This window comes from Lampetra fluviatilis, chromosome 41 (genome assembly GCF_964198595.1).
Source record: "Lampetra fluviatilis chromosome 41, kcLamFluv1.1, whole genome shotgun sequence".
NCBI classification, from domain to species: domain Eukaryota; kingdom Metazoa; phylum Chordata; class Hyperoartia; order Petromyzontiformes; family Petromyzontidae; genus Lampetra; species Lampetra fluviatilis.
In genome coordinates, this window is record NC_136315.1 from 3,418,649 (window position 1) to 3,440,958 (window position 22,310).

At 52.9% G+C, this 22,310-nt stretch overlaps 1 protein-coding gene across 2 annotated transcripts; it reads left to right on the forward strand.

Annotated features, from left to right (window-relative positions):
* Positions 1 to 2,175: 2,175 nt before the first annotated feature.
* On the forward strand, positions 2,176 to 21,278 carry LRRC20 (leucine rich repeat containing 20). 2 transcript variants are annotated; one of them, XM_078875342.1, is made up of 5 exons: positions 2,176 to 2,316; positions 4,305 to 4,399; positions 6,908 to 7,057; positions 8,652 to 8,819; positions 20,156 to 21,278. In XM_078875342.1, exons 2-5 carry the CDS (start codon positions 4,330 to 4,332, stop codon positions 20,473 to 20,475), a joined length of 708 nt encoding a protein of 235 aa, XP_078731468.1. In that variant the 5' UTR covers positions 2,176 to 2,316; positions 4,305 to 4,329; the 3' UTR covers positions 20,476 to 21,278. The 2 variants fall into 2 exon arrangements, with proteins under 2 accessions (XP_078731468.1, XP_078731469.1); XM_078875343.1 differs by lacking the exon at positions 2,176 to 2,316 and adding an exon at positions 2,405 to 2,423.
* Positions 21,279 to 22,310: the final 1,032 nt, after the last annotated feature.

Below are 22,310 nucleotides of genomic sequence, written 5' to 3' on the forward strand. Positions count from 1 at the left end.
TCGCGCACAATTTCGACCAAAGGCATTTTAATGTAACCGCTGCCCCAAAGTTTGAGAAACCACCTCATTTTCGTCTGCATTCCGCCATCTCCGTCATTTAAACCGACTCAGTCCAATTCACTAAAGTTTAAGTGGGAATTCAGCGGCGTATTGGCTACACTATCAAGCTCAGGGAGGGGGGTTGCGGCAATCGGTCAAATGTTTGATTTGACTCGCACGGGCGCACCTAGGCATGTTGCAGGGTGTTTGAAAAAGATGAACCCAATTTCAAAGCAGTATATTTCACGATGGAAACATGTTACAATTACACAAAAAGTTAAAAACGGTTTAATGATTTATCAAGTTTTACTAACCATTTTATAAATGCTCTATGTGCCCTCCACCTGCTGTACGGACAATATCGAGACGATAGTTGAATTCGTCCCAAACGCGTCTCTTATCACGTTTTCCTCTTAGGTGCGTGGTCGCCCTGTGCTCTTCCCCTTACATAGACAGCAGCCTGCTTCCTCAAATTGTCGGTACCAACGACGAATGCTCTTAGACATTGGCGGGTCAATCCCAAAACGCCGTTGAAACGCACGCCGCACCGCAAATACGGATTCAGTCTTGTTGATCTGCAGAACGCAAAACGCCCCTTGTGTGTTGCGGGGTCGCCGTCTTGCGAATGACTGAGGCTAGGGGCTGTTTGTGCGCTGGGACAGGCATCGAGCGGTAATCATTTTAAACTCTATGCCCCGCCCTCTCTATACCCCGCCCTCTCTATGCCCCGCCCCCTCTATGCCCCGCCCTCTCTATGCCCCGCCCTCTCTATGCCCCGCCCTCTCCATGCCCCGCCCTCTCTATGCCCCGCCCTCTCTATGCCCCGCCCTCTCTATGCCCCGCCCTCTCTATGCCCCGCCCTCTCCATGCCCCGCCCTCTCCATGCCCCGCCCTCTCCATGCCCCGCCCTCTCTATGCCCCGCCCTTTCAAGTGGTAAGAGTTTCATTCATGGGCGGTTCGTGGTTGCAGCGATATAGCGATTTCAAATCGGGTGCATCTTTTTCAAACACCCTGTATATACCACGGCTCCTGTTGCCTGGGCACATTTCAGTTTCATCAGTTTCATTTATTAGGTATAGCCCTGTGAGCCATTCGGCTCTTGAATCGGGTGCAACCGCAACAAACAAAAAACATGAACAAGAAAACATCTTAAAGTGACTATGTGACTATGCGCAAACAGAAAATCCAAGAAAAGACAGCAAAATATTGCAAACTCGAACGTGTAACACCGCAAGGGGTGCTCCGTATCAGTCGACCGAAGGGGGGAGGCCCAGGACCAGTTCAGATGGCCGTATTCATGGTTCTTTCGGTAAAGTCACGTAGATAGAAAATAAAAAAAATAAAAGCAAAAAGACCCACGACGTTTCAATCGCAACACAAGCGATCGAAACGTCGTGAGTTTATTTTATTTTATTTTTAATTACATTTTATTAGTTTTATTTTCTACCTACGTGACTTTACCGAAAGAACCGAGAATGTGAATTCCTGCAGTCACGAAAGTTTTAAGTCAAAACTTGCAGTCGATAGCAGTCGACACGATTACGCGAAAGCCCCAACGCAGAAGGTCCCCTGGGTTTGATGTCCCACGAAGCTCACGGCACCCACCCTCGACCCCATCCGCTGCACAAACCACGGCGGACAGCAGCCTCACGATGCGCACAAAGGGGCCGTCCATAAATGACGTCACGCGATTTTGGACGATTTTGACCCCCCCCCTCTTCGTCACACGGCGTCACAAAAAGTCAGACCCCCCTCAAATATGACGTCACAAAGCTCTGCCCCCCCCCCCAAAAAAAACATGCTTCAAATCGCTTGAAACTATTGTCATTGTAGAGTGCGTATTTAATGTGACGCTGCACTCTGATGTTGTAGGAGAAAACATTTATTAAAAAGTCTATTTAATTAAGTAGAACGTGTTGTCTATATTTATTTAAAGTTGCGCATATTGATGTGACGTCACATTTCTCAACCCCCCCCTCGTCACACATCGTCACAAATGTCTGCCCCTCCCCCCTCCCTAGGTGCGTGACGTCATTTATGGACGGCCCCTACCCGCAAATAATCACCACACTTGGAAACTACACCACCCCACCACCGCATTGCTTAAGACTTTAAAATTAGCCCGGAGAGAAATGTGATGACCCCACCTTCTCCCGTCTAATTCTGTCTTCACGGTGCAACAGCGCTCTACTGGCCGAGCCGGGTAACTCAGCCTCCTCCCTCTTCCTCATCCTCACCACCCTCCTCACCACCCTCCTCCACGGCTCACCATCACCGTGAGTCACAGCCGCGTCCGTCGGAGCACGAGACGAGTTTCCTACCCCCCCCACCCCCCCTCTGCGTGTCTAGTTATCTCCTCTGCACGAGTTCGCCGGCTGCCTCGGTGGGTACTTTGTGTGCGGTGTCGTGACCGGTTGCCCTGCCACTGGCTGCTGGGGTTTCGTTACAGGGTGTCTCCTCTCGTGGCCGGTGGCCTTAATGGTGTTGCGTCGAAAGTCGCTTCTTCTGTGTGGCGTGACTTGTGGTGGTGGTGGTGGTGGTCGTCGTATTGTGTACGGGCCTTCTTCTACTTCGTGAATGGTGTGTCTCGTCTTATGGTGGCGTCGTGTGTAGCGCCCTTTCGTCACATTGTGGATGATGGTGGTAGTGCTGTAGTGGGGAGCGGTGGGGTGGCGGTGAGCGCACCGCGCTACGAACCCGGCGTCCCGAGTTCGATTCCCGATCACCGCCTACACCGATTAGCTGAACGGGTCCTGGGCCTCGCCTAGGTCGACTCGGCCTCAAATTAGTACCTGGGTGCGATGTGTAAGCATCGCCGGCAGGGGGAGACAAAGGCGGCCGGGCGTGGTGCTGGCCACCCCCCCCCCCCGCCTCGTGCGCCGTTCCGACCTTCATCGGTGCTACTCGCGAACAGCACTTGCCCCAACAGTCTGTTGAAGGCTATACGGGGGATCTTTGTCTTTGTTATGGACGCATCATCTGCAGCGCCTCCCAGTGAGTTGCTGCTCATTCACTCGCCGGTCAGCCATCGTCGAAACGTCGCGTTCATTTGACAGTCGAATGTATGGGCCACGTGCGGGGGTGGAAAAAATAACAATCCATGGAAAGGTAATTTAATAAAGTCGGGGCAGTGCCCCACTTAAACGACCACCGCCTTATTATTCTAAATATAAACACGTGAAACTTTTAAAAATAACCGTGTTAAAGTCATTTTTTTTTAAACTTACGGAAAACCAATCGGCTCATGTTATTCGTATTTTGCCATTTTTAATCCATTCTGTTATAATCCATTGGTAAAGAACGTGAGGATGGGGCATGCGGTGTGAAGAGCCCTTGACACCCACCGTCCAATATGTGGGCTGACAACCCGTGGCACCCATCACGCGATAGTAATCGGCAACTTTACCCATGATCGGCTCAGTTACTCAACTAAAAGTATAACATGAATGTATTTATAGATTTGAAGCTTTCGTGACTGCAAGGATTCATACTCTTAGGGTTTTTCGGTAAAGTCACGTAGGTAAAACATTAAAATTAATAAAAGTAAAATAAAGTAAAAATTCACGACGTTTCGGAGGCAACACAAGCCTCCGTCTTCAAGTGGAACATGAATGTAGTTGAGGGGAGGGGGAAGGTAAAACAAAATCTCACTTCAGTTCCCACATGTGCCACTGGACGGGTGGTGATGGGCGTGGCTTGGTGACATCTTCAACATCTTAAGGCGCGTCACACTCGCCGTGGTTTTCAGGGGGTTTCCAGCATTCGGGAGGTATAATGTCAGGGCGGCCACCATTTTTAAAGGGATCTGAGTGAGTAATTGGCCACAAAAAAAGTGATTGCTTACATTTTTTTCGTTGATTAATTAGCTTAATCTTGATTTGAATTGAACTAAAACATAAACTATATACATTGTTTTACCAAATAAGGCCCACTGAGCTATATAGCTATTTTTTAAGCGACTTGACCAGAAATGATAGCTCAACGAAGTGGCTTATCACGTGGATATTTATATCAGCCAAATACACCGAACGCACGTTTATTCTAAATGTGAAGGGAACAATCTGAGGCCCCGTTCAAAAATCCACGCGACCACGTGGACAGAGACACCGCGAACTCCAAATATACAGCAGGCGTCAGGGTCGGGATCAACCCCTCGACCTCCTGTGTATGAGGCGAGGTAGTTAACATCTCGCCACCGTGGCACCCGACTTGACTAATCTTAGATTGACTAATCGTAGAGAACGTTGTGGACTACCGCCCCCAGGTCGCCGTATCTCTGCTGGGGCACGATGGCTGCAGGAGTGGTGCGTGTGGTGCAGAGGCTGAGGGAAACCCTGGAGGAGCACACAGACTCCATCGGTCAGTGGTCACTCAGGGACACGCGGGGTCACGCGGGGTCACTCGGTCTCAACGGTAACTCTCAGTCACTCGGGGTCACCCAGGGTCTCTGGGTCATGCAGGGTCAGATGGTGACTGGGTCACAGGGTCGCACAGGGTCATGGGTACCACTGTTCGGTCGTGAATTGGATCATTACCTTAGACTTTTCCGCAGGAGAGAATGTGACATTCATATTTGGTGAGAACATTATTGTGGGAAGGAAGAGATGGAACCCAGTTATACTGGTAGGAACCTCCTGGTTACACCAGCCCACAGGGGATTATTGTGTTCGTCCGTCCATCGTGCAGGGAGGGGCTGGGTGGGGAGGGAGGGGCTGGATGGGGAGGGGAGGGTGGGGAGGGGCTGAGTGGGGAGGGTGGGGCTGGGTGGGGAGGGGCTGGGTGGGGAGGGTGGGGAGGGGCTGGGTGGGGAGGGTGGGGAGGGGCTGGGAGGGGAGGGTGGGGAGGGGCTGGGAGGGGAGGGGCTGGTCACCCCGTGGTGCCCTTATAAAACTCAACGTTTAACCTACTCACGCCGGCTTGTGCCCGCCCTCACAGTCGGGCATATTTGCGGAATACACCACGCCGCCGTTGACCCTGGCCATTGACCGAGCAACCCAACGTTCCTACCAGCTCCCTCCGCAGGAATGTGTTTATTGGAAGGAAGAGATGGAACCCAGTTATTTGGGTCGCCGCTTTCTTAGCGCAATACAAAGTTAACGATCTGCACATGCAATTTGCATCAACCATAAAACATTCGATGCCTGAGCGTGAGAATAAATGTTCGCAAAATTTACTTGAAAAAGTTCTTGCCAACAGTTTGCTCGAAATAAACCTGCACATAAGCCGTTCTACAAATTGCAATCTTGCTATCGTTAATATGTATAACGAACGCGGCTGTCAGTTACACGTGGGATAGCTTTTACACAAGAATGTATTTAATACAAGCAAAACTCTGGACCGGTTTCCACATTCAGCGTCTCATCAGCAAGAGTCAGGCTGGTTTCAACCAATGCTGATGAACTGCCAAATATTTGCAAAACCCGACCTTCTGTTAGATATGGGTCCTTGAATTGATGTAGTGGCAAAACTCGACTGCCAGAGGGCAGCAGAGCCTCAGGATTTGCAGCTCAAATTCACGCGGCACCTGCCGCATGACATCCATCCAAACACAATTGGCTTAAAGATTCAATATTATTAATAATGGTATTGTTTCCTTTGTGCTGTGTGTACTGCCTATTTCGTCAGCACTGTCTTGTCGATTGTTTTTACACCGTACTGTGGCGAAGTCTGCAGTGGTTGTCCTATGGGGTGACTCGCCCCCGTCGTAGGAACGTGGAATGTCCACAACTAGATCTGGGATATAAACAGGAGATGAGCACCCCCTCAATGCTCAATTACTGAGCATGCCAGTGGGTCAGTGTGTCTGTGTGTTTCCGTGTAGACCTGCCTGTGTGTGAGTCGGTGAGCGTGTCTTTGGGGTCGTCCATAAATGACGTCACGCACCTAGGGGGGGGGGTCAGACATCTGTGACGATGTGTGACGAGGCAAATGAGGTTCCCATAGTGTAGATGCTTGCCCCGAGCTCTCATACTCTGATGGTGCATTGTCTTTGAGTTGTGCGCCTTTTGGCGTCATCTGGTCCAACCCATATGAGACTAGGCTCTAAGGAAAGCTGTCTCGGGTGTGGATCAATCAACTTTAAGGACAGTGCACATTATCAGAGTTATGTTCTTTTGTTTGTATTATGACTGCAGGTATTGCGGTCTATGCAAACATGACTCCTTGTAAAAAGGTGTCAGTTTTGTTGCCAGATAGAAGGGTAAAGAACCAATTATCGAGGAGGGGGGTGTTTGAGAAATGTGACTTCACATCAAAATGCGCAACTTTAAATAAATATAGACAACACGTTCCACTTAATTAAATCGACTTTTTAATAAATGTTTTCTCCTACAACATCAGAGTGCAACGCCACATTAAATACGCACTACAATCACAATAGTTTAAAGCGATTTGAAGCATGTTTTATTTTCAAAATGGAAATATTTTTTTGTGGGGGGCAGAGCTTTGTGGCGTCATATTTGAGGGGGGTCTCACTTTTTGTGACGCCGTGTGACGAGGGGGGGGGGGGTCAAAAATCGTCCAAAATCGCGTGACGTCATTTATGGACGGCCCCTTTGTGTCTGCGTGTTCAGCGTCGCAGTTAGCACGCTGCGCTACGAACCTGGTAACCCACGTTCGATTCCTGATCACAGCCACCGCCAGTTACGATTATCTGAACTGGTCCTGTGCCTCCCCTAGGTCGACTCAGCCTCAAAATAGTACCTAATCCGGTGTATTAACATCGCCACCCGGGAGACAAAGGCGGCTGGGGTTGGTGCTGGCCACCCACCCCCTCGTGTGCCGTGCCGGCCTTCGTAGGTGCTACTCGCTAACAGCTCTTGCCCCAACAGCCTGTTAAGGCTATACGGCGGATCTTTGTCTTTGTAGACCTGTCTGCGTGTGAGATGACGAACGTGCCCGTGGCGGTGAACGTGATGCTGGCGGAAGTCGCGGACGACGTCCGGGTCGCATCTCTGGCCCACAACATCCTCAAGTCGCTGCCCAGCAACTTCCTAAGCACCTTCTCCCGCCTGCATGGTACGGCAGGCGCTACCGTGGGGCTCCGCTCGTTCGCCCGACAAGGAGAGCCTCAAGACTCTTTCAGGAGGGTCCTGCCAAATGTTTGTAATTGGGGGGGGGGAGCGGGGGCGATGACGCTACTATGTATGATCTCAATTGAGTAATTTGCAGGTCGTGTGTTCAGCTCTTTGGATATTTTTTTTGGCAATTCCAGTGACATTGTACGTCTTTTTTTTGGTGGCCATGGGAAGAAACGGGATAACCCAGAGGGAAACTCATGCGGAACTGGGGGAGAGAGAGAATGTACAAACCCCACCCAGAAAGGTGGAGCAACTCGCCGTTTTGCGGATTATACTTCACTTCGTAAAGTAAGGCGTACCTCGATCTTGTGCTCGGTGCCACTGAAGTTACGCCAATCTGGGAACACAAGAGCAAAGACTAAATATGTCTCTTATATCCTTAAGAGACTTTTGGGGGAAGTTCTGTTAGCGAGCACCAATGTTGGTCAGCATGGCACACGAGGGGCTGGGTGCCTAACACCATGTCCGCCCAGTGGCAATGTATACATATTGCACAAGGGACTCATTTAAGGCTGAGTCGACCTAGGGGAGGCCCAGCACCGATACATATAATCGTCACTGGTGTTGGCCGTGAGCGGGAATCGAAGTCGGGTCGCCGGGTTCATAGCACAGTGCGCTAACCATGGCGCCGCCGCTCCCCACAAATCTGGTATCACGCGCACACGCTCGCGCGTGCCGGACCACGTGACGCACCGGCAAGCTTTTCTTTATAACACCGGGGGAATAGGTGCGCGTCGCAACCCGGGGAGAATACGGCAATCGTTTTGTCCCGCGCGGCAGTTTGACCCGCGTTTCGCGAGAGTAAGACTCGCGTGGGGTCGTGGCGTCCCCGGCGTCTCGTGCGTTATCACCCAAAGAGCGCGCAAAGGGCGCAGCACGACCGCCCCGCATCCCCCCCCCCGACAACGCGCCCACGCGTGCGTGCCCTTTCCTCTTCCTCTCCCCCGGCGACGGTGCTGCGATTCTAATGCGTTGCCGCTTCCTCTTCTCGGAATAAATATATATATAAAAAATAAAACCTCTGGCCAATTCGATAGGAGTAATGAAAATCTGCTGGTGTTCAGGTTGTTTGTTTAAGAGTCAAAGTGCATGGTCCGTGATGAATTGTGGAGCCGTGCGTTTCCCAGTTTGTTACGGGCGATGGGGGCGATGGGGGCGATGGGGGCGATGGTGGCGATGGGGGCGATGGGGGCGATGGGGGCGATGGGGGCGATGGTGGCGATGGGGGCGATGGGGGCGATGGGGGCGATGGGGGCGATGGTGGCGAGCGGGGGTGACGATGGTTGTGAGCAGAGTTGCGTAGCGCACTGGTCGCCGGTTCGACTCCATCTCTTGGCACGGAAGTTGAAACAACGCGGCAACTTTCCTAAATCCCCCCGCCATGAATGGGTGCCCCGCAGTTAAACCGATCGGTATGTCGTGGGGTAAAGTGTGGTGAACGAGAGCACTTCGAGGGCGTGATTATACTTTTTAAGTCGGCGGTGTCGAAGGCGATGCTGATGATGCTCTGTTTTATTTTCCCATTTTGTCAGAGCTGCACCTGCAGGGCAACCGACTCAAGTCGCTGCCGGATGCGGTGGCCTCCCTGACCGAGCTGCACTTCATCGATATCTCCAGGAACTGCTTTGTGACCTTCCCAGATACCCTCACCGCCACGCCGAGCCTGCGCACCATCGACGTGTCCCACAACTCCCTGCAGGGTGAGCTCGCTCGCTTCCCGCGTCTTTCCCCACGTACCTCCTCGCGAACTCTCCCCGCGAACTCTCCCCACGAACTCTCCCCATGAACTCTGTCTTAATAAAAGGTCTGTCTTTCCAACGTCTGTCTTTCCGACAGACCTGTTCTTCACCTGAGGACGGCTGCTTGCGTTGTGGCCGAAACGTCGTGAGAATTGTATTTTATTATGTTTAATTTTTATTATTTTATTATTTCCCTTCTGCGTGACTTTACCGAAAGAACCAAGAAGAGCAACAACACTGTTCCACTGCTGTGTAAACCTGGAATGACCCTCCTTGGAAAGAGACTTGAGACTCGGCAAGGCTTTCCTGAGTAGATAATCCTAAATAAGGAAATGTACATGCATGCAACCCACCACACGGACAAAAGGATAATGGTCCTCCCGTTTAGCCTATAACAGACTGTTTGGGCAAGTGCTGTTAACGAGCACCTATGAAGGCCGACACGGAACTTTAAGGGGGTGAGTGGCCAGCACCACGCGCGATACTCATTTGAGGCTGAGTCGACCTAACAGAGGCCCAGAACCGGTTCAGATAATTGTCACTGGTGTTGACCGTGAGCGGGAATGGAACCCAGGTCGCCGGGTTCGTAGCGCAGCACGCTAACCGCTACACTACCGCTCCCTGCACAAGCAAAAAAGAAAGACAAAGATCCCCCATATAGCCTTAACAGACTGTAGGGGCAAGTCCTATCAGCGAGCACCTATAAAGGCCGGCACGGCACACAAAGGGGTGGGTGGCCAACACCACGCCCGGCCGCCTTTGTCTCCCTAGTAGCGATGTTTACACATCGTACCAGGTGCTCATTTGAGGCTGAGTTGACCTAGGGGAGCCCCAGGACCAGTTCAGATAACCGTCACGGGTGTTGGTTGTGAGCGGGATTCAAACTCGGGTCGCCGGGTTCGTAGCGCAGTACGCTAACCGCTGCACTAGGCACACACACGCACACACGCGCACACACACATGCACAACAATAAAACGACCTCCAATTGGCAGTGAACCTTGCCTGCATTGCATTCAGCTGCGTTAGCGGCTAAGAGATGGGATAGTTTAGCGAATTATTTTGTTTTATTGCAGACTCCCGCTTTTCCCATGGCAATTCAGACTCTTAATCTCGTTTGTGCATCTGCCATCTCACGCAGCAGTCATTATCATCGTCATCGTCATTCTGAGATGGCCCCTGCTATCGCTGTGCATTTCAAGAAGGCACGCGCAAGAGCTGGTGGCGGTGTTGGTGGTGGCCAATGGAGTGGTCAGTCACGCTGCCCAAACTGCAATCTACCCGAAATCCAACCGCAATTCAACTGCAATCCACCTGCAATCCAAACGAAATTTAAGAAAAATCCAACCGCAATCCACCTGCATTGCAACTGCAATTCACCCGCAGGGCAATTTTTCAATCCACTTGCGAAATCCAACTGCAATCCACCTGCAATCCAACTTTCAATTTGCACGCAATTCACCCACAATCCAACTGCCAGCCAACTGCCATCCACTCGTAATCCAACCTAAATCGAACCGCGATCCACCGCGCAATCCAAATCGCGTGAAGAAATGTAACCTTCCCCATAACGCTTCGGCGGGCACGGTTTCAGCCGTGCGATTTTGATGAAATCGCCACAATCATGTCGGGGTTACGCTTCTTCCCCAGAACCCATTCTCCTTCCCCGACGACTTGCTTTACCCGAAATGCTAATAAAGTGAGCCCGGATTAGATGGGAAATATTAAAAGCCTTTTTCCGTGTTCGCTGCCTTCATCAGTGTCCAGCAGCTGGGTCCCCGGGCTTTTGATGCTCTTGGTTCTTCGGGACGAATGTTAATTTGAGTGCCACCACCTGGCAGATTGTGCGAGGCGTCGTGAGCCGTGCGGCGCTCGTGATGTGTTTTGCGGTGCCGCGTTGCGCGTATTTGCGGCGTGAGCGAGCGACTCGTGCGTGCTTGTTTGCGGTGCGAGCGAGCGTGCGTTTGTGCGTGCGTGCCAACGAGCGTGCGTGTACGTGTCATTCAAGATTGCCAGAGAAGAAAGGGACGCCTTTTGTAAGAGTTGCTCGGTGTCTGCCGCACAGCGCCGGCTTGGTGGCCAAAACCAATGCTCCGGCGGTGTTGGCTGCCGACCACTCGACTCGTGGTTTTGGCCACTAGCACCACAAATCCACGTAGCCCAGCAGCGGCTCGCAGCCAGAATGTTGCATGTTCAAATCCCGGTTGGGGGGAAGATTGACTCAGCTCATCATCCCCCTGTGTGGCCAGTAAAATTGAGTACCGCTTTGTGGGCCATGTGAATGTGGAGTGTCCACCACTGGCTCGGTGGCTGTGAACGGGAGATGAGCAGCGCCTCGATGCTCATTTGAGCCGGAAATAACTTGGGACTTAAAAAAAAAATTGTATTTGAGCAGCGGCCCAAAGGGGTGTTAGACGGTTGAAAGCAGCAATCCTGATGTCACGATTGGCTCTGTAGCCGGCCGGCTTGCCGTGAAGCCCGGAGGACAGAACCCGGCGATGCTGGCTGCGTGGATGAGGCCGTGGCAAGGCTCCGCGTTGTAATTCAGGTCACGTGCACCTTTTTGCCGAAATCTTGGAACAAAGCCCTAATCCGTCTCTGCTGTGCGGCGGTTAGCCAGTGGCTGCCTCTGAACACCGAGAGATCACGCGGTGATGCAACAGGTCCTGGCCAAACATCCCCGTGCTGAAAAATCACCTGCAAGTGACTCGGTTGTTATTACGTGGCCGACAACGCGTGTGGAGGACCGTAGGATTCGGCGGTGATGGTGGCGCGTTATCAAGTTGAAACTATTATAATCATTATTATCATATGATTTTAACATTGCTCGCTCCCCTCCTGCGAAAACCTGGCAGTACCCTCCTTTCAAAACAGAGAGTCTTGAGGCCCCGGCGAGGCTTTGCTTGGTAAACGAGCAGAAACACATTCCTGCGGAGGGAGCTGGCAGGAACGTTGGGTTGCTCGGTCAATGGCCAGGGTCAATGGCGGCGTGGTGTATTCCGCAAATATGCCCGACTGTGAGGGCGGGCACAAGCCGGCGTGAGTAGGTTAAACGTTGAGTTTTATAAGGGCACCATGGGGTGACCAGCCCCTCCCCACCCAACTCCACCCCTCCCACCCCCACCCAGCCCCACCCTCCCCACCCAGCCCCTCCCCACCCTCCCCTCCCCACCCAGTCCCTCCCTACCCTCCCCCTCCCTCCCCACCCAGCCCCACCCTCCCCACCCAGCCCCTCCCCACCCTCCCCTCACCACCCAGCCCCACCCAGCCCCTCCCTACCCTCCCCCTCCCTCCCCATCCAGCCCCTCCCCACCCTCCCCTCTCCACCCAGCCCCACCCCTCCCATTTTTGGATGGACACAATAATCCCCTGTGGGCTGGTGGAACCAGTGGGTTCCTACCAGTATAACGACAACAACAACACAACCAACACCAACACCACCACCAACACCACCACCAACACCACCACCAACACCACCACAGAAGTTTCAATTTCCCTCCTCCCTCTGTAGCCTGACCTCCCTCCTTAAACAGCAAATCGGCAGGTCGCCCCGCGTGCAGTGGGCAAAGCCAGCGAGCCGGCACGCGTCTTCCCCTGCGGGCATCGTTGGGTGGGTGGGTGGTGGAGTGGCGCGTGGGAGTGGGAGGGGGGTCACACATGAAAGGCGTCGAGGCCGGGCGAGAGACGCCGGGCGAGCGAGAGATAAAAGCCGTCGAGGGCTCTCTCGCGTCGTCGCGATGAATGTGACCCCCTCGCTCGCAACTTCATTAGCGTCGACGCGCGGGTTAGCGGAGCCGGCTTCAGACGGCCCGGACGCTTGATTGAAGCGGGAAGAGCGCCCCCCCCCCCCAGCGTGAGCTGTCTGTCCAACCCCCGCCGCACTCAGCCGAGCTGGGGTTGGCAGTGGTGGAAAATTACGCGGCGAGTCGCACGCGGGTAGATAGTGGAAACGATCACGCGTATTCTCCCGGTGTCAGGTCGAGTCAGTGCTCGGGGTCTCTCTTTGTTGTCCCGTGCGTACGGCTTTTCTTTTTCTTCTTCTTCTACTTCTTGCGTGTGGCGTTTGGAAAAAAAAACAGCAGCAGCAGCTGCTGCTGCTGCAGGCTATGGTCGCGTGTCTAATGTTTTGAGCCATTCCACGACATCGTCCGGGGTGGTAGCGGAGTGGAGAAGTCCGCTGGTTCCGCCAGAACGCTCGTGGTTGTATAGGGGTAGCCGAGTGGAGTAGACCGCTGGTTCGGCCAGAATGCTCGTGGTTGTATAGGGGTAGCCGAGTGGAGCAGACCGCTGGTTCGGACAGAATGCTCGTGGTTGTATAGGGGTAGCCGAGTGGAGTAGACCGCTGGTTCGGCCAGAATGCTCGTGGTTGTATAGGGGTAGCCGAGTGGAGTAGACCGCTGGTTCGGCCAGATGATGTGTATTGCATCAACATCTTAATATTTATACTGGAGGAATCCTATGAGCTATAAAGCTCTTTTTTACAGATGTCCAGTCGGGGCGGGTCACAACGTCACAACAACAAACGATGAAAAAAACACGCATCGGGCAGTCAAGCCTGATGATTCACACCTCACCACAGCATGAGGTCCCTGATCCTTCGATTTATGGACGAAATATCCTTAAATCTTCCTCCTCCTCCACGTGTTGTCATCATTGTCATTGTTGTTGGAGATGCGACGGTTGGTCGGGGCAGCAAAGACGACCCAGGGCTGTTCCTCCATCGGCATTTCAGCGACATGTTCTTGTTTGCGATGACGCTGCCGCTGCTGCCGCTGCTAGCGCTGCTGCTACTGCTGCTGCTGCCGCTGCCGCTGCCGCTGCCGCTGCTGCTGCTGCTGCTGCCGCTGCTGCTGCCGCCGCTGCCGCTGCTACTGCTGCCCCCACGCCTCTCGCGCGACGGGGCCGCGCCGTGCTCTTCCGCCGACACAGGAGGCGAGGATGCATGCCTATCGCTGAAATAATGATCATCTTGGATGTATGTTGAACTTCTTTCGCAGCGTGCGTGGCCAACCGTGCGAATCGGAGGTGAAGGGGAAGGACAACAAACTCAACACAAAGAGCAGTTCTAGAGAAATGTGAAGCGACCGGAGATGCGACGTACATTAAAAGTATTGTCATGTAAAAATATATATACGTGTAAAAAAAAAAAATGCAGCAGGAGTTTATTGTGTATACAAAGGAAGGCTAAATTATACTCGCATAGATGTCAAATTCACAGCTGTGGCTGCGATTGACGTTGATAATAATAATTTGCATTTATAAGGCGCAATTCATCCAGGGATCACAGTGTGCCACGTCCATGGCCGAGCTGTGAGTTTTAGGTGCCACTCCGTGACGGTCAATTCGAGGCATTCACCGCGGGACACAAGGGTTCGGAAAAACGGAGCGGGCGGCAGCAATGGACGATGATTCATCGGATGAATACGATTCTCCGCGAATATTTTCTCCCTCTCTCTCTTCCCCCTTCTCTTTTGTTCAGCTTTGAAAGGATGTCGACGGAACGACTCCCGCGCTCCGCGTGCAATCGCGCGGAGCGACAGATCCGGGGGCCGGTCACTCTGAGTTGCGCGGAGGATCTGCGGGGCTGCGTGCTGTGCGATCAGGAGTGGAGATTTGCGTAGTTGGGTCCGTTGGGAGGGGCGGGGGGGGGAATCAATCGAGGTTATTGGCAGCAGCAGCAGCAGCAGCAACACCGTGATGTACTTTCCCACATGGTGCGCGTGTGGGTGGCTTGACGAGTGGGATGCAGACGGCCGTTTGCGCCTTCACGGGCGCCTTCGTGATGCCCTTGGCGTCGTGATCATGGCCCAAATGGCGAATTGCGCGAGCGAGTTGATTTGACGGCGCGGCGGGATGGTGCGGTGTGGTGGGTTTGGCGTGTGGTTGTGTGGTGGAGCGGTGTGTAGTGCAGTGTGCTGGTGTGTGGCGGTGCAGTGTGTGAGTGTGGCGCTGCAGTGTGATAGTGAGTGATGTTGTGTGGTAGTGCGGTGTGTAATGCAGTGTGTGAGTGTGGTAGTGCAGTGTGTGAGTGTGGTGCAGTGTGTGAGTGTGGTGCAGTGTGTGAGTGTGGTGCAGTGTGATAGTGAGTGATGTTGTGTGGTGGTGCGGTGTGTAGTGCAGTGTGCTGGTGTGTGGCGGTGCAGTGTGTGAGTGTGGCGCTGCAGTGTGATAGTGAGTGATGTTGTGTGGTGGTGTGGTGGAGCGGTGTGTGACGTGGCGCGCGATGCTGTGTATCGTGCACTTTGACAGGCCGCTATGTTAGATATGGATAGGGCAGAGAGAGAGATGAATTCTGCAGGTCATTCCAGCGTGCATGTGGGAAGAGGCCGTAATTAACCGGGAACCCCCGCAGTGCAAACACTTCAAGGAATCGCTCTGAGCCTCATGCAGTATTTATAATGCAATTAGAACTATTTCAGCCGCTGCGATTGTGTTTTGGTCCACCATCGAGAAAAAAAAAACTCCCGTCCGTCACTCGGTGGGACGTCGCCGCAGCATAACGGTCAGCGCGATGCAATGCAGAGGTCGTCCTGTTCGACTCCCATCTCTTGGCGCGGCAGTCGAAGCAACGGGAGGGATGGCTGGGGCTGCTGACTTTCTTAAAATCCCCCGCCCCTTCTCCCCACACCGCCCCTGTTCACCCAGCCAGCAGCGTGCATGGGGTGCGCGACGGGCAGTCGATCGGCACGTAGCAGTGTGGTGGGCTACAGTGTGGCTACTCACAACGTCTACCCAATCAATCACTCTTTATTCCGCGCGCCAATATCGCCCTCAATAAAGTGGGCGTCGGTGCACATTGGAGGGTAACGCGAACGGTGGTACCGCGGGGCACGAAGCAACAGGAAAGAAAAACAGAAACCCGTCACGACCTCGGCGGCCAACATCGACTGAGCAGAGTCAATTGCAACTGCGTGCAACGAATAGCATAAGCAAGGTGAAGTCATAAGTCAAAATAAAATAAAATAATAAAATGAAAAGTAAAGAGGCAGCAATCCAAGCCGAGGCGCATCTCCAAACTTTACGAGGGTGGGGAACGGTCCTGGAATTTCAGGCATCTCAAATAGGGCCTTAAAATACTAGTTATGGGGTCTTAAGGCGGGGCCGCGGTGGGAGCGGGGATGGGGGGAGTTGATCACCCCCATCCGCCACTCCCCACCCCACCCACCCAGAATCAGCCGCTGCCCAGCGTGGAAGAGTCTTCCAGAACATTGATCGCTATAGGGGGGGCTCCCAAGAGCGGGCCTCGAGTGGAGGCCCTTCAGGCCAAGCAGTGGCACGAGCGGGCAATTGGCAATTGCAGGGGCTGGCGCCTGTGACTCTGTATGCCCCACGTCGCGATGACGGGGTTTGCGGCTGCTCTGATGTAAAACCTTTTTTTTTTTGCCGCCACCGCCGCCGCCGCCGCCGCCGCCGCCTCGATCCGTCCGCGCGGTCCGAGCGAGAAAGTTTCGCGCGGGAGGATTATTCAAATGGTTGCATTGTAGCCGCGAACAGAAGCGAGGGGGTCGTTCGTCATCGCGAAAGGTCGCGTGCGAGATTTGGCGTCACGGAGCGAAACGTGCGCTGGGCACACAACTCGTCGATACGCCGTTCGCTCCATTTCCCTTCCTCCAAGTGACTGCTTATCATTTTTATTATGTTCTAAACGCAGTGGCTGAGCGCAGGCGACAAAAAGCCTCCCCCCCCCCCCATCCTGCACCCCTAACGCCAAACGGCCGGCAACAAGCAGCACCCGTGAAAGTTGTAAACGCCACAGATGAGAGGGTTCAGCGTTTTTCTTGAATTAAGCGAAATTCATATTCTTGGTTCTTTCGGTAAAGTAACGTAGAAGGGAAACAATAAAATAATAAAAATAGAAAAAAATGTATTGCTTTATATATTTTTTATTATGTTTATTATTTTATTATAATAAAATTTTTATTATTTTATTATTTCCCTTCTACGTGACTTTACCGAAAGAACCAAGAATATGAATCCCTGCAGTCACGAAAGCTTTAAATAAAAATTTGAGCGAAACAATTATTACTACAAGGGCCTGGGAGAGGTAGACGATGGGAAACAGGAATTACAAAGTTGGGGGCTGTGCGAGGAAGGAAGTGATGTGACCTGCAGTGTGGTGAGCAGGTGAGCAGGTGGGTGAGTGAGTGAGTGAGTGGTTGTGACTTACCGTGCGGTTGTATGTGTGTAGGTTGAAGTTCTCTCGCACTCTAGGTAGCCAACCTTGCTAATCTGTGGGTCTCTGTGGGTCTCTGTGTGTGTCGCTATGGATGTTGGTGTCTGCGGGTCTTTGTGTATGTATGTGTGTATGTTGAACTTCTTTCGCACCATAGGTGCGGGGGAAGTATGCATAACACATTTAAGATCATACATTGAGATTTTATTATTTTGCTGCGATAACTTTCCATGCGATAAGCCACTTTGTTGAGCTATCTTATGTGGCCAGGCCACTTCTGAAAAACAAGTTAATACCTCAGTGGGTCTTACCTGGTAATAAAAAATATATTTTAGTTTTATTTGTGTATTTTTAAGTGATTTGTTTACCTTTCCTATACGTTGCACTCCTACCGTGTCTTTGTATTGTTTGTTGTCGTAACGTTCTGACCCGCCGTTACTGGATATCCGTGAAAAAGAGCTTCATAGCTCATCGGATTCCTCCAGTATAAGTGCAGATCCTGATTCTAAACTACCAAGCAAGTGAAAATCACTCAAAAAACGAAAACTTAATCAACAAATCAAGAAATGGCACGTAAACAAACGGCACCACCACCACCAACAACAACAAACGTCATCACAACAGGAGAAACGAGCCCGTGAAGTCGACATCGCAGAAGACACAGGGCCACCTGCCCGGCGCGTCATCGCTCGTGCCGCTCCCGTCCTTAATTGTCGCGAGTGGATCTCCTCCATCTCGCCGTGAGTGGAAAGTCCGGAGTCTTCGTTTTTTCTTCCCCCCTTCCTTGACCCAGGACGCAGAAGTTCAAATATCGTCACAACATCAAATTGAATTGCCGCGTGGCGGGGCGATTGTGCTGACTGGCCGGCTGCCGCCGTGGATTATGGGAGTTTTATGGCTTTGTCTCTGCCGCGTGACACAAACTGACACCGTTAATAAACAAGCTCCGTGACAAATTAAATTATGAACACGGCCCTGCCAGGAACGTGTTTACATCAGCGGTTCGTGATGCTCGCGCGCGCACAAAGGCAAAAGATCCCCCACGCCCGTATAGCCTTCGGCAGGCTGTTGGGGCAAGTGCTGTTCAGTGAGCACCTATCAAGGCCTGCAGGGCACACGAGGGGGTGGGTGCCCGCCTATTGTGTATCCCCAGTGCCGTTGTTTACACACCGCACCGGCTACTCGTTTATGGCTGAGCCGACCTAAGGGAGGTCCAGTAACCGGTTCGAACGTTCCTCACTGTTGTCGGTCGTGAGCGGGAATGGAACTCGGTTCGCCGAGGTTCGTAGTAGCAACGCGTCTTGCCACTCACTACCCTCCCGCTTCCCAAAGCGCGTGCGCGCGTGCGTGCGCGCGTGCTCGCGCGCGTGCGTGCGTGCGTGCGCGCGGTGCTAATCTGGCATTTGCCGTTGTGCGCGCGCGCGCGCGTTATCGCGCTGTGAGCGATAAATCTTGATTACATTTGTTTACAAGTGAAATACTTCTGCTGCCCGAATGAATTACTTTCACGTGCAAATGCCAGTTTGTTGTTGTTGCCTGCAGGCCTCGTTAAGCGAGGGGTGGGTGGGGTGGAGCTACGTTGGGATGAGTGCCTTTTTGTTGGGAGTTGGCAGCCGTTGTTTTATATACAGGGTGTCCATAAAGTATTTTTTATAGATACCATTTATGGTATATATATGCCATTTTATATACACCATTATATACCATCGGATTGTCTTTGTGTGTCAGTGTCAGTTAATTACGACATTGTCATCATCAGCCCTTTGATCGATCCACTGCTGGATGAAGGCTACCCCAAGCCCTCGCCACCTCTTCGTACCCCCACGCACCAGTCTCTCTTTTTAATATATTCCAATAAACTAGTGTGGGACTTTAGGGACACCAGCCGGCCATCAACGGTGTGAGAATGCGTGCGCCCGGGGCCATCGTTATCCATCGCCGCCGCGTCAAATGTGGGCCCAGCGCACAGTTACAGGCTACGCTGATTGTATTTCGACGCTGCGCAGGAAGAGGAGGGGGAGGTGGAGGAGGAGGGGGTGGTGGAGGAGGAGGAGGAGGAGGGGTGGTGGAGGAGGAGGAGGGGGTGGTGGAGGAGGAGGAGGAGGGGGTGGTGGAGGAGGAGGAGGGGGTGGTGGAGGAGGAGGGGGTGGTGGTGGAGGAGGAGGAGGGGGTGGTGGAGGAGGAGGGGGTGGTGGAGGAGGAGGAGGGGGTGGTGGAGGAGGAGGAGGGGGTGGTGGAGGAGGAGGAGGGGGTGGTGGAGGAGGAGGAGGAGGAGGAGGGGGTGGTGGAGGAGGAGGAGGGGGTGGTGGAGGAGGGGGTGGTGGAGGAGGAGGAGGAGGGGGTGGTGGAGGAGGAGGAGGAGGGGGTGGTGGTGGAGGAGGAGGAGGAGGGGGGTGGTGGTAGAGAAGCCACGCGTCGAGGGGTGCCGCTGGTGGCTTAGTGGCCCCGCGGCTTCGCGGCGCGTCCCTCCGCGTGTCTGTCCGCAGCCGCTCGCTGTAACCCTGATTTAGTGCGAGATTCATTTTGCCGCTCCGCTGTGGATTTCCGCGCGATGGCTCGAGCCACCTCGATTGAGCGATCATTTGTGATGGCCAGATCGCTTCTGGACAAACAAACAAAACTAATAGCTGGGTGGGCTTTACCTGGTACAATCACAAAACATTGTTTCTCTTTATTTGTATTTTTTAAGTGATTTGTTTACCTTTCATATACTTTGCACTCTTATTGTGTTTTTGTATTGTTTGTTGGAACGTTCTGACCTGCCCTTCCTGGAGATCTGTAAAAAAAAGAGCTTTATAGCTTATCGGATTCCTCCAGTATAAAGACGATCACTGCATCGTGTACTTTCGGATGTGTTTACGTGGCCGTCTGGAACGCTCTTCCTTGCGATGTTAGGAAGCCACTGGCGCTATGCAGTTTGAAATCATCTCGATTGAAAACGAAATTCTTTAAAAAATGCTTTTTGTGTTTAGTTTGTTGTCCTTCCCCCGCACCTCCGATTATCGCGGTTTGCTACGTACGGTACGAAAGAAGCTTTACCAACGCATTAATATTCTGGTTCTGTAAGCGATCCGGCACGTGCCAGAACCCTCCCCTGAAGACGTCCGTCCAATCTCTCTCCCGCAGAGCTCCCCGCGGAGAAGCTCGCGGCCATGCCCTCCCTCGCGGCGCTGATCGTCACCGCCAACCCCCTGACGCAAGACGCCGTGGGCTCGCTGAGCCTGCTGACGGACACCCTGCGAGTGACGCTGGCTCCTCCGGAGGAGCGCAACGGCCACGGCGGCTGTGGCGGCGACCGAGAAACGAGCGCCGCGGGTGACTCGGCCGCTCGTGATGAAGCTCGCTGTGCCGCTGATGTCGTTGCCGATGACCGCCCCCACCTCCCACTGCCTCCCCCCCCACCGCCCCCACCCCCCCTACCACCCATTCGCCCCAGGCTGGAGTGAATGGTCCTCCTCTGCCAGGCGGTCGGCAACCTGCGGCTGCGGAGACGCACGCGGCTCTTGAAGGGCTGCAGTGCGGCTCTTGGCACTCGAAAAAAATGTGTGTTATTTTGGTTGCCGATCTCTTACCATGGTCGTCCAGTTTATCATGGACGTCCAGTTCACCATGGACCTCCAGTTCACCATGGATCTCCAGTTCACCATGGATGTCCAGTTCACCATGATAGTCCAGTTCACCATGAATGTCCAGTTCACCATGGACGTCCAGTTCACCATGGACGTCCAATTCACCATGGACGTTCAGTTCACCATGGTAGTCCAATTCACCATGGATGTTCATTTCACCATAGTAGTCCAATTCACCATGGACGTCCAGTTCACCATGGACGTCCAGTTCACCATGGACGTCCAATTCACCATGGACGTTCAGTTCACCATGTTAGTACAATTCACCATGGATGTTCATTTCACCATGGTAGTCCAATTCACCATGGACGTCTAGTTCACCATGGCAGTCCAGTTCACCATGGACGTTCAGTTCACCATGGACGTCCAGTTCACCATGGTAGTCCAGTTTACCGTGGGCAGGGATCGGCAACCTGCGGATCGGGAGCGGCATGCGGCTCGTTGAGTGACTGCTTCGTGACCTTTTTCTTGGTTCTTTCGGTAAAGTCACGTAGAAGGGAAGTAATAAAATAATAAAAATAAAACATGATAAAATAATTCTAACGACGTTTCGGCCACAACGCAAGCAGCCGTCCTCAGGTGAAGACCAGGTCTGTCGGGGAGACAGCGTCTGAAAGACAGACCTGGTCTTCACCTGAGGACGGCTGCTTGCGTTGTGGCCGAAACGTCGTGAGAATTATTTTATTATGTTTTATTTTTATTATTTTATTACTTCCCTTCTATGTGACTTTACCGAAAGAACCAAGAAGATGAATCCCTGCAGTCACGAAAACTTTAAATCGAAAAATGCTTCGTGACCGTTATTTATTAAGGAGCCACCGTCTACGATTCACCAACAATGCATTGCGGCTCTTGAAAAATCGGCGTTTTTACCGAATTCGAAAAACAGGGCTCCTCGTTGTTGTTGTTGTGGTTTGCCGACCCCTGTCCTCGACGCGGCCTCGATGTCACCCCCGTTACAGTCAGAGGCCATTACAGTTACAGACGGCTGTGTCGGGGTGCGTAAAACGGCAGCGCGCGTGTGTGTCTGTGCGTCCGCGTGTGTTCGCGTCCGGCCTTCATAGGTGCTCGCTAGCAGCACTTGCCCCGACAGTCTGTTAAGGCTACACGGGGGATCTTTGTCTTTGTTTGCGTGTGCACGTGGCGGTTCGCGCGCTACTCTACGAATCCGGCGACTCGAGTTTGATGGCCGCTCACGAATATCTGCAATAATGATAATAATAGTGGCGAATACTTGAACTGGATCTGGACCTCTCCTAGATCGACTCGGCCTTAAAAAAAGTATCTGTTACGGTGCATAAACATCCGTACTGGGGAAATAAAGGCGGCTGTGCGTGGTGCTGGCCACAGCGCCTCCCCCCCCCCGTCTTGTGCTGTACCGGCGTTAATAAGTGCTCGCTAACAGCGCTATCCCCAACAGTCTGGAAAAGGTTACGTGGGTGAATGTTTGTGCGAGTATGTATTTATATATGCCGGTCATCTCAGTCAACCCGTAGCACCTGGGTCTGTCCTGTGACCTCGTGCCAGCGAGCCAGCGAGCCTTCGACATTTCACGTGGAATCAAAGTGCACTTAGCCTGGCACAAGCGCCGTGGTGACGTCACCGCAACTTCGTGGCTCATTCTGTTGTTGGAGTTTGTGTGCGTGTTCCCT

Excerpts from the sequence above, each read along its gene's own strand:
- LRRC20 (XM_078875342.1), top strand. The coding sequence starts at position 4,330 with ATGGCTGCAGGAGTGGTGCGTGTGGTGCAGAGGCTGAGGGAAACCCTG. Across the intron at positions 4,400-6,907 it reads GGAGCACACAGACTCCATCG|ACCTGTCTGCGTGTGAGATG; the intron begins GTCAGTGGTCAC and ends TTGTCTTTGTAG. Across the intron at positions 7,058-8,651 it reads CACCTTCTCCCGCCTGCATG|AGCTGCACCTGCAGGGCAAC; the intron begins GTACGGCAGGCG and ends CCATTTTGTCAG.